A 12500-nucleotide genomic window follows, 5' to 3' on the forward strand; every position below is an offset into this window, starting at 1 on the left:
ATATATATTTATATATATGTATGCACGTGCTTGATCGGTACTTTTATAAAACTTACATATATTGGTCTCATTCTTCCATTTTTACAAATGTTCGGATCTGCGTATGGGAACATTTGATTTTGTGATTCAGGAAATATGGGTACATTTGGATAATAGTCTAAAATAAAAAGATTAAATATAAATATATACATGCATAAATATATATATATATATATATATATATATATATATATATATATAATCCTAACCAATATTAGGGCCTAATATATTATTTTTTGCGTTAATATAATTATTCATATTCATAACATATCCATCATATGGACGTATATTACTATTATTTAACATAATATTAAAATTGTTATTATTTATATTCATATTATTATTTAGTACATTTTCTTTTGCTTGAATTTTATTTTCATCTTCAAACAAATGAAAAATAACATAATAAATAAATATAAAAATATACTTATATATATATATATATATATACATATATTATTTCAAATATTCATAGATAACGCTCAAATGCAGTTCTTCTTTTACCTGGATCATTTGCGTTGTTATTTTTTGTCTTCTCTGCATAAATAAAAAAATACGAATAATAGAAATGAAACAACAAAAGATATTCAATAAAAAAATATGTGATGTATTAAATATACAAAAAAATATTTACATAATATATATATATATATATATATATATATATTTTATTCAATATATAATATATATTCATTATTGTTATAATATTTATATAACCTGCTATATGGGATATATTTTTTTGACAATCAACAGCTGGCTGATTCATTCCTGAATGGTCTTTTATTGTTCTTATATTCGCATCTTTTTTATTTAAATTCATTTTACTACGAAAGGTATACAATAATATAGTTGTGTATACATAATATATTTATATGTATATATGAAGAGATTATTTACATCTACTCTTATTTGTTATTTTGGTGTATTTTTTTTTTTTTTTTTTTGTCATATTGATTATATATATATATATATATATATATATAAAACTCCAGACATATATTCATATAAATACTACAATATTATATATGCGTATAAACAAATATTTCATATATATATATATATGTATATGTTTGCGTTTGCAAGTGTGTGTTTTTGTATGTTTGTTTTTTTTATATGTATTTTTTTGTATGTATGTCAGATTATATATATGGTTGTATGTTTATGTGTTTATATGATTATATGATTTTTATGTGTGTGTTTATTAATATGCGTATTTGGAGAGTGAACATGACAAATGAATGCAAGGGTAATATGATCAATATCATTATATTTTATTTATTTATTTATATATTTATAATTCATTTATTTTTTATTTTATTTTATTTTTTTATTATTACTACGTTAATTTCTCATTGAATTCTTTCGATGCCGTGATAAATTCTTGTTTTTCTGTTGTTTTGTCTTTTTTATGTAATGCTTTATTTTTTGTCTGATTTTTAAACATTATCCATTCCGTTCGTGTTTTTTCATCAAGTTTTGGCAGGGCCGGTTCCAAATTTAACGCGTTAATACCCTAAGCGAAAAACAAAAAAAAATATATAATTCAAAATAAAATATAAAAAAAAATTATAGAACATTATTTCTTTATTATAATAGTCATAAAATATTTCTATCTTTTAAATTTTTATTACGATAAATTCCGAATTTTTGTTCACTGATTTTTTTGAAGGGACCTTATTTTTTTTATTCGCGCAAATATTTTCTTCAATGGATGAAGATACTGTAAAATTTATTTGCTTTTGTTTATTTGTCGTACCTGCAAAAATATATACATATATATATTTATATATTTATGAATATAATTTTTTAACATATAGAATATTATACAAACTAAATATTTTTGTTCCGTAAAAAAATTATTTCTTACTATAATTATTACTTGGATATTTTTTTTCGTTTTCCCTTTTGACGAGTTGCAATTTTTCCTTTAAATCTTTAACATTAACATGGTGATATTTGCCCTGATAATTTTTATATTTATTATCTTCTTTTTTGAATTTATTATTTTTAAAAAATTTATCTTTATTCTGCCTAACGGCTCCAAATAAATCTTCTTCATCTATGTCATTATTATTCTTTTCTTGATCTTCTGGGTCTAAATGCATACCTCTTTTTTCTAATTCTTTAGCTATTTTATCTGCTTGTATTTTTACATGATGTGGAATTTTATTTATATCTAAATTGGTTGTATATATTTCTTCTTTATAAGTACTTGTAACTCCATATAATTTTCTATTATGTTCAAACTGATCCCAAGGCTCATTTAATTTATCATCTAATTTTAATTTTGTTTCATCACCAATATCATTATCACCTACCCATCTTTTTAATTCACGATTATTTGTATGTCCATTTAATTTTCCTTTTTTATGTTCAGATATATCTGCATCTATTTTAAATATATCCTTTGAATAAATAGAATTATCAGGGTCTTTTAGATTCATATTAATATTTTCACCTATAATTGTAGTATATAAATTATCTGTAATAATCATTGATTTATTTATTGGACCATTTGAATTCTCATTTTTGGGTATTATACGAGTATGATTTAATGATATATCTATCTCTTTCTTATCATTTTTTCCTGTTATATTATATGCATGAAATAAACCTTTAATCTCTTTACCATCCTTCATATAAACATTCACTTCATTTCCTAGTAAGCATGTCATAACATAAGATAGCCGCTCTTCGTTAATATTTTTATGTGCGCCTGATGAATTTATATTTTCCGTTTTCTTCATTTTATTCATTTAAACAATACATAAAATTTAGCGAATAAACATATAGTGCATATATGTGTCATATATTATAAAAAAATTAAAAAATGTATATACTTATATCTTAAAAATATAGACACAGAAATAATGAAATAATATATATATATATATATATATATGCACATATATATGTGTATACCGTGAAATATAAAATTTGTGTTTAAACGTTTATGAGAATATATACAAATACGAAACGGTAAAATCAAATATAAAAATGAAATAATGAACTATCTGTAGGTATAAATAAACATATAATATGTATATATATATATATATATATACAATTAAGTATATGTTCAAGAATTGTTATTTTATTTTATTTTTTTTTTTTTTCTCTCTCTTTCAATTAAATCTACATAAAATTATGTGTTAGAAATCATATACTATATATATAATATATATATGTGTATGTATAATATATATGTTAATTTATGTGTAAAAAATATAATATAAATGTATTCATTATATATATTTACAAATATTCCCTAGAGAATTTTAACAAAGTTATAAAGAATGCTTATATGTAATGATGGTATTTATATATATGTTCGTTCAAAATATTATATGTATTATATATATTAATTTAGTTTATTAATGCATAAGAAAATAATTGTACAATTTACATACATAAAAAAATATATACATATATACAAATACATATATATATATATATATATATATATATATATATATGTATAATTTACTGTTACATTTTATTTAATTTTATACATGTTATTTTTATTTTTATTTTATTTTAGTTTATTTTATTTTATTTTTTCGATTATATAATATAGATCAACAAAGACTTTTAATATAATGCAATTTTAAAAAATATACAAACATTTTAAAAAAAAAAAAAAAAGAAAATGTAGATAAATTAATATATAATAAATAAAAAAGAAAAATTATTTTTATATTCATAATAAGCCTAAAAAAAATGTAAAAAATTATAAGTTACACAAGATAATAAGAGAAATTTTTTTTTTTTTTTTTTTTTTCAATATTGTGAAGTTATAATATAAATAATTAAATGAAAAATAAAATAAAATAAAAAAATGAAATGGTTCTTTTTATTCGTATTTTATATGTTAATTTGAAAAAGATATTTCTTCAAATATTTTATATGTACATAAAAAAAAAAGTTATATATATATATATATATATATACATATATATGAGAAAAAAAATATATATAAAAATTAAACATGTATATTATGTAACGACGTTCCTATTATATTAAGAAAACAAAAATTTACGCATATTTATTATTGAAATAATTAATCAAAAATGTGGTGAAGTGTGTACTACTTTTTTACTTTATTTTATTCCTTAGTTGCAATTATATAAAAAAAAAAAAAAAAAAAAAAAACAAAAAAAAAACAATTTTTTATAATTAATATAATTTCTTGTATATTTTTAATAGTTTTCAATATTTTATACTGAAATTTCCAGAATTGGACGTTTCAATGTAATTTCTTATTTTTTATTTTTATTTTTCTTTTTTTAATCCTTTTTTTCTTGTATTAAAATAAAAGATCTTATGAAATTTATACGCGTACACATAAATAACAATAAGAAATAGAAATATTATTATTAAGTATTTCATATATATTAATTTTATTATTTTAAATATATTGATATATATGTCTAGTGAGAATTGTTATGATATATTATTTTATGTTCTAATATATTTTTTTCTTAGGCTTATATATTTATATTATATTATTATTATGAATTAAAATCTTTGAATAAATATAAAAATAAAATTAAAGCAAAAGTAGGTTATTAATTTCTTTATATTGGTCTTTCATTTTGGAATATAAATAAAATTATTATATTTCCCTATAGAGAATAATATGTATTCAAAAAAAAAAAAAAAAAAAAAAAAATTATAGAAAAATATATACTAATCATATTCCATATATATACATAACAAAAAAGATTTATCTAGGAAACAAATCTATATGTAATCTATATATTTTCACATATGGAAATAAATTATTATATATATCATATATAACTTCTGTTTCAAAATATATTATATATATATATGATAATTTTTAATTATAATATGTATGTTTAACTCTAATTATATTTTAAGCATTTCTATAATGATAAATATATTTCTTCTTAATTAAAATCCTTTTACTTATTTCATAATAATTTCTTTTTTATAATTATACGATTTTTTTTTTTTTTTTTTTTTTTTTATTTAACTACAAAATATGTGTATATATATATATATATATAACATATAACATATTAAATAAAGTATAAAAAAAAAAGTAAAAATTGGTGAAACAATGATATAAAAAGAAGTGTACATATATATATATATATATATATATATATATATTATTTATTTTATTTTTTCTTTTTGTTGATGGTCATTATAATAGCTATTCATTTAAAATGTTCACCTTATAAAACATACTAATGATATAGTTACATATATATTGGTATATAAATAAAGAATAATATTTAACAAATTGAAATTATTTGTAGAATAGTTCCTAAATATGGAAATAAAAAAGAAGAGAGAAGAAATTATTATATATATAATTATGTAACACATATTGGTACATATAGATAGAAGTATAATCCATTTTCTATTTTTGTACGTTTTGATATAAATCATAATATATATATATATATATATATATATATATATATATATGTACATACTTATTTATTTGTTTATGTTCATTTTAGATATTCATTAGTATCCAAATTTATAATGCTCAAAGGATTATATTTCAGAGAACATTTATATGCCCAATATAAAAAGAATAATTATTTTTGTGTTAGATACTTTTCTATTTTACAAAGATATATAAAAGCAAGACCACATTCTCATGAATTGAAAATAAAGGAAACAGATATAAATGAAGAGAAAATAGAAGAAGATAATAAAAAGAAAAGAGGAGAGAGTAAATATTACGCACCTAATATTACTAGAGGAATAATACCAAAAAGTGCTTATATGAATACATGGGAAATACCTGAACAACCAGAAAATGCTCAGTTTCTTAAAATAGCTTTAATAGGTGCTCCGAATGCAGGAAAAAGTTCCTTATTAAATTCTATATTGAATAAAACCATTTCAGCTGTTTCACCAAAAATTAACACCACGAAATATGATATAAAAGGTATATATACTAAGGATAATGTTCAATTGATATTTATTGACTCTCCTGGTATTATTCCTTCTCATAAAAAAAAAAAATTTTGTAAAGAATTAGTCACATATGCATGGAAAGGATATGAAGAAGCAGATTTGGTTTTGTTCATAGCGGACGCGGTTAAAAGGCCAACACATGATATCTTAAATATTGTAAGATTGTTGGCCCCAAAAAATATAGAACCATATGATAGTGAAAGTGATGATGAATCATTTCAAAATAATAATATAAATGATAATAAACAGAATATTATGAATAATGAATCATTTAATGATCCAGTAGATTGTAACACACAAAATATAGGTCATATGAACAATACAGATAATAAAGCTCCAGATGAAAATAATATTACTGAAATGAAATGTGATGATATGAATAGAGAAGAAAAGTTTATAAAATATTTTAGTAAAGAAATGGAAAAGGATTTACAATATTATGATAAAAGTATAAAAGATAATTTATTTAAAAGTCGAAAAGTAATAAAAAATTCATATTCTGATAATATTAAAAATAATATAAGTGTTGATCATAATAATGAACAGGAAAAATTAAATAAAAAAAATGATTTTTTACCACCAGTAATTTTAGTTTTAAATAAAGTCGATTTATGTACTCATAATAAATGGGCAAATGCTAGAGCAAAAGAATATATGAATAATGGAATATTTGATAATATATTTTTTATATCTGCTAAATATAATAAAGGAATTGAAGAATTATTAAATTATATCATAAAGTATAAAACAAAAAATCAATATTGGGTATATCCAAAAGATGCTATTACAACATTAAGTAAAGTACAAATTGTTGAACAATTAATTAATACATATATATATTGTTGGTTTAATAAAGATGTCCCATATAAAATTAAACATCATATGTTATCATGGTGTGTAAATTTAGATAATTCATTAATTATTGAATATCAAATTATTGTTAAAAGTGAAAAGGTAGCTAAAATGATATGTGGAGTTCATAATAAATTAATTATAAATATGAGAAAAAATGTATCATACAAATTAACTAAATTGTGGAACAAAAATGTATATGTACACATTCACGTAAAGTCTATAAGTACATAAAGTATTTTTTTCATATGCACATACATATATATATGTATATGTGCATTTGTTACTCTTTTTTTTTTTTTTTTTTTTTTTGTTATATTTTTTTTATAATACATATGTATATATAATTATATATGTCCTTATTATACATATACGTATTTTTTTTAAGTAAAAATTTATTATAATAAAACAAGTAATAGACAATTATATAAAATAATATATATATATATTGGTTAACGAAAAATAAGATAGCCATATTTACAAAAAAGAAAAAAAAAAAAATATATATAAATGTACAAATGAACAAATGAATAAATGTACAAATGTACAAATGTACAAATGTACAAATGTACAAATGTACAAATGTACATATGTACAAATATACAAATGTACATATGTACAAATATACAAATGTACAAATGTACAAATGAAAAAATTAATGTATATATATGTCCCCCCAAAAAAGCCTCATACAAGATCATATTTAATGTCTGGCCATATAAATTTGGCTTGAACGAAATTGTCTTCTGGTAAATGACATATAAAGTTATACATTCGTATACAATAAATAGTTAAATTTGATAATTCCTTGGAACTTTTATAATTTTCATTTTCATTATAAACATGATTAAAAAGGAGATTGGAAATATGTCCTGCATATAATTCTTTAGTTATACAATCATCTAATCCAACACAAAATCCTAGGGAATATTCTTGCATATTAACTAGATATGTATTAAAAGAAAATTCGGGTATTTTGGATTGTATAATTAATGCTCTGTAATAGTCCCATATCTTTTCCCATAATAATACTTTCAAATGATTGTTATTTATCATATTTAATTTAACACAATATATCCATACGTGCATACATAGAAAATACATAATTTCACGTACATCGTTTTTATTTAAATGAAAATTGGAAAGGAGCTCTTGGTTGTTTATTCTTTCATATATTGGGGATATAAAAATATGGATATTTATTTTAAATTTGGAATTAATTATATTTGTAATATAATTTACTATAGATATTTGTTTAATATTTTTCATAAACTTATTAACAAAATTCAAATAGTAATAAGCTACTATACTATTATTACAATAAAGATTATTTAAATTTGAATTTAATATTTTATAATAATCAGAAATATTATTTCCATTATATTTTTTAATACATTCATAAATTAATGTATTATCTATATTAATATTTTTATTTGATATTATATATTCATGATTCTTTCTTATTTCTTTTTCTTCTTCTTCATTTAAAATATATTCACAGTACGATTCCTTTGTAGTTTTCCATTTTAGTTTATTATCATTTAAAGTATTATCAATTATACATTTAAAGCGTTTAACACATTTGAAGTTTCTATGCTTATAATTTGTAATTCGCAAATATTTATACATTCTTTTTTTTATATTATTATTATGATATATTTTATATATACCTTTTTAATTTCTTATGAAAGGAAATAAAAAACAAATGAAGCACACTTTAATTTTTCCATTATAATTCAAAAAGGAAACAAAATATTATATAACCAATAAAGTTAACAAATAAATAAATACATATATATATAGATTAACCCCTCTTTAACCTTTTGCAATATTATCAAATATATAAATTTTTTTTTTCAAATATTTTAAGAAATTATAATATTAAAATTTAACACACCCAAAAAAAAAAAAAAAAAAAAAAAAAAAAAAAAAAAAAATATTTATATATATATATAATTATATATATATATCATTTTTTAAAATAATTACATTTATAAATCACCACTTTATTTTTAAGATGTACATTATTCAGTTATAAGACCCATAATTTTATAATATTACGTATATTTATATATATATAATATTATTAAAAAAAAATTGGATGTTCTAATATTTAAAAAAGGACAAAAAAAAAAAAAATATATATATATGTATATATATATATATATATATATATATATATATATATATATAATATTATTAAAAAAAAATTGGATGTTCTAATATTTAAAAAAGGACAAAAAAAAAAAAAATATATATATATGTATATATATATATATATATATATATATATATATATATATATACATGTTATTTTTATTTTTATCCCTTTTATTTTCATTGTAAATTTATCACAAATTGATATATACAAAATACATATTTTTCTGAACAAATGAGGAAAATTTTCTTCAAATATATATATATATAATTTTTTATTATTTACAAGGTGGATATATTAGGAAGACATTTTCCTTATTTTTTATAATAATGTTTTAAAGAAGAATATAGAAAATATTTTATTTTACATATTGAAACATACAATTTATATGTGATAGGTTTTTATAATATTTTTAAAATTTCTCTACATTTTCTTAAATATATATATATATATATATATATATAACTTTTTTTTTTTATAAAAAAAACAGCTCTTTTTTTTTTCTTAATAAGAATACGTTATATTTCTTTTTTTAATACAGAAAATTATTATTATAGAAAACATAATAATTTAAGCCCTTATAATAAAACCCATATTATGTAAATAAAAAAAAAATATATAAATATATAATATTTTTAGCCTAGAAAATTTTAATAAACATATAATTAAATATGTATATTTATTTTATTTTTTTTCGATACATTTATTTTTATTTAAATAATATATTTAATATTCTTCAAAATAAATATTGAAGTGTAGAGAATTATATAGAGGGATAACTGTGGAAATATATAATAAAAGAAAAAAATATAAAAATGTAAAAATAAAAAAATAAAAAAAATAAAAACATAAAAAATGTAGCCACTGAAGAAAATATCATAAAAATAAAATAGATAACATAATTAACAAAAATAAAATAATAGAAAATAAATAAATAAATCCATAATTAATAAAAAAATATTTAATTATTTTATATTAAAATATTTATCACGATTTTTAATAAATATTATATATATATATATAATATTTATTAAATATTTTTAACACATATATATAATAATAATATATAGTATTATACATTATATAATAAATACATATATTATATATTTATAAGTATATATGTATATCTATATGTATATGTATAGGGAGAGAGAAACTTTTATTGTTTTTTACTTTTTTTATTTATTTATTATATCCATCTTAGCTAATTTTTTTTATTAATTTTCAAAAATATATACATTTATACATTATTATATTTATTATTATTATTATTATATATATATATATATATATATATATATTAAATATTTATAAACCTTAATAATTTTATTAAGAATTTATTTCTCCATATATATATTAATCTTTATCTCTAATCTTAATTAAATTTTTATTTTCTATATATATTACTTAATATTATATTAAATAATATTATAAGGATTTAAAAAAAAAAAAAAAAAAAATGAAAAAAGAAAAAACACACTTTTTTAAGGAAATAAACATATAATAATAAAATAAAAAATGCAATATTTTATATTATAATTTTTATATAAATAAAATGTACTAATTTAATCTTTATTAAAAAGAGATAATTAAGAAAAGTTTATACATAGAAAGAAATAAATAAAAAAAAAAAAAAAATAGAAACATACGTGTTATTATATATATATATTATCTATTTAATTTTCTTTTTATCATGTTGAAAAATTATATGTATTTTAAAAATTTGTTAATTAAGTAATAATTAATAACATTATATTTATAGTAATATATATAGATTTAATGATATTTAAATTTAAAAAAAAAAAAAAAAAAACAGATAATTTGTGAAATGAAATAAGATATATAATAGAAATGTTATGTGTTTTAATTAGAATAGAAAATAAATAAAAATATTAATAATATATAATATAAATATATATTTCTCTCTATATGTATGTTTTTGAATTTCACCTTGTTATGTGTAGCTGACAGTAAAATAGGGATAATTATTATATATAGTAGTTATCATAATATTTTTAATTCTTTAAAAGAAAAATTATAAAAAATATATATATATATTTAAATATATATATATATATATATATTTTTTTTTTTTATTATTATTTTATTTTTTTAATTTTTTTCTATGAATATGGAGATTACTAATTTGAAGAGCTATAAGGAACTTGTCGCATTAAGCGCTGAAGAAAAAACAAAGGATCTAAAGGACTATTTGAATGATAAGAATAGATCCGAATCGTTAATAAAGAAGTTTAAGAATTTTTATATGGATTTATCTCGTCAAAGATATAGTGAAAAGACTTTAAACAAATTAATTGAATATGCTGAAGAGGTAGATTTGAAGAAGAAAGTTGAGAAAACATTTAGTGGAGAGAAAATTAATATGACTGAGAATCGTAGTGTTTTACATACAGCATTAAGAATACCAATAGAGAAAATAAATACACATAAAATAATAATTGATAATAAGAATGTGTTGGAAGATGTACATGCAGTATTAAAAAAAATAGAGAAATATTCAGATGATATTAGAAATGGAGTAATTAAAACTTGTAAAAATACAAAATTTAAAAATTTAATTTGTATTGGAATTGGAGGTTCGTATTTAGGTACTGAGTTTGTATATGAAGCTATGAAATATTATTATTATAACATGGAATTAAATAAGAATGAGAAGGATAAAGAAAATAATTTTAATAATGATTATTATCAAGATAATGTATTTAATGTAAGGTTTTTAGCTAATGTAGATCCAAATGATGTGAATAGAGCAATACAGAATTTAGATCAATATGATACTTTAGTTATTATAATATCCAAAACATTTACAACTGCTGAGACTATGTTAAATGCCAGATCAATAAAGAAATGGTTAAGTTTAAAAATAAAAGATGATGAAAGTTTAAGTAAACATATGGTAGCTGTAAGTACTAATTTGAAATTAACAGATGAATTTGGAATATCAAGAGAAAATGTATTTGAATTTTGGGATTGGGTAGGAGGTAGATTTTCTGTTACTAGTTCTGTTGGTATATTACCTTTATCTATAGCATTTGGTTATAAAAATATGAGAAAGTTTTTAAATGGTTGTCATGATATGGATGAACATTTTTTACATACAAATTTAAAAGAAAATATACCTATCTTATTAGCATTAACTAGTTTTTATAATAGTCAATTTTTTGATTATAAAAATGTTGCTATATTACCTTATTTTCAAAATTTATTAAAATTTTCAGCACATATTCAACAATTATCTATGGAAAGTAATGGAAAATCTGTAGATAGAAATAATAAACCAATTAATTATAATACTTGTCAAGTATATTTTGGTGAACCTGGTACAAATGGTCAACATAGCTTTTATCAATTAATACATCAAGGACAAATTATACCTGTTGAATTAATTGGATTTAAATATTCTCATTTCCCAATTAAATTCGACAAAGAAGTTGTAAGTAATCATGATGAATTAATGACTAACTTTTTT

The 12500-nt window shown here is 18.1% G+C and overlaps 4 protein-coding genes across 5 annotated transcripts in view; 2 read left to right on the top strand and 2 right to left on the bottom strand.

Moving 5' to 3' along the window:
- Nucleotides 1-2795, bottom strand: part of PGSY75_1435700 (putative ataxin-2 like protein) — a gene marked incomplete at both ends in the record, with an annotated part of 4114 nt that extends 1319 nt beyond the window's left edge. For both annotated transcript variants that reach the window (XM_018788047.1, XM_018788046.1), the window contains 7 exons: nt 57-157; nt 249-419; nt 544-576; nt 757-863; nt 1377-1552; nt 1671-1795; nt 1919-2795. In XM_018788047.1, the coding sequence (XP_018639419.1) occupies nt 57-157; nt 249-419; nt 544-576; nt 757-863; nt 1377-1552; nt 1671-1795; nt 1919-2795 (1590 nt within the window). The remainder of the gene's footprint in view (nt 1-56; nt 158-248; nt 420-543; nt 577-756; nt 864-1376; nt 1553-1670; nt 1796-1918) is intronic.
- A 2764-nt stretch (nt 2796-5559) lies between these two features.
- Nucleotides 5560-7086, top strand: PGSY75_1435800 (putative GTPase Era; the record flags this gene model as incomplete). Its single annotated transcript, XM_018788048.1, has 1 exon — nt 5560-7086. One exon carries the CDS (start codon nt 5560-5562, stop codon nt 7084-7086), a length of 1527 nt encoding a protein of 508 aa, XP_018639420.1.
- Nucleotides 7087-7539: 453 nt separating this feature from the next.
- Nucleotides 7540-8481, bottom strand: PGSY75_1435900 (hypothetical protein; the record flags this gene model as incomplete). The annotated part of the gene is made up of 1 exon (XM_018788049.1): nt 7540-8481. One exon carries the CDS (start codon nt 8479-8481, stop codon nt 7540-7542), a length of 942 nt encoding a protein of 313 aa, XP_018639421.1.
- Nucleotides 8482-11135: 2654 nt separating this feature from the next.
- PGSY75_1436000 (glucose-6-phosphate isomerase) overlaps nt 11136-12500 on the top strand; it is a gene marked incomplete at both ends in the record, with an annotated part of 1740 nt that continues 375 nt past the window's right edge. Inside the window, one exon of the mRNA XM_018788050.1 lies at nt 11136-12500. This exon is cut by the window's right edge and continues 375 nt beyond it. Coding sequence (XP_018639422.1) covers nt 11136-12500 — 1365 coding nt within the window.

This window comes from Plasmodium gaboni, chromosome 14, assembly GCF_001602025.1.
Source record: "Plasmodium gaboni strain SY75 chromosome 14, whole genome shotgun sequence".
NCBI classification, from domain to species: domain Eukaryota; phylum Apicomplexa; class Aconoidasida; order Haemosporida; family Plasmodiidae; genus Plasmodium; species Plasmodium gaboni.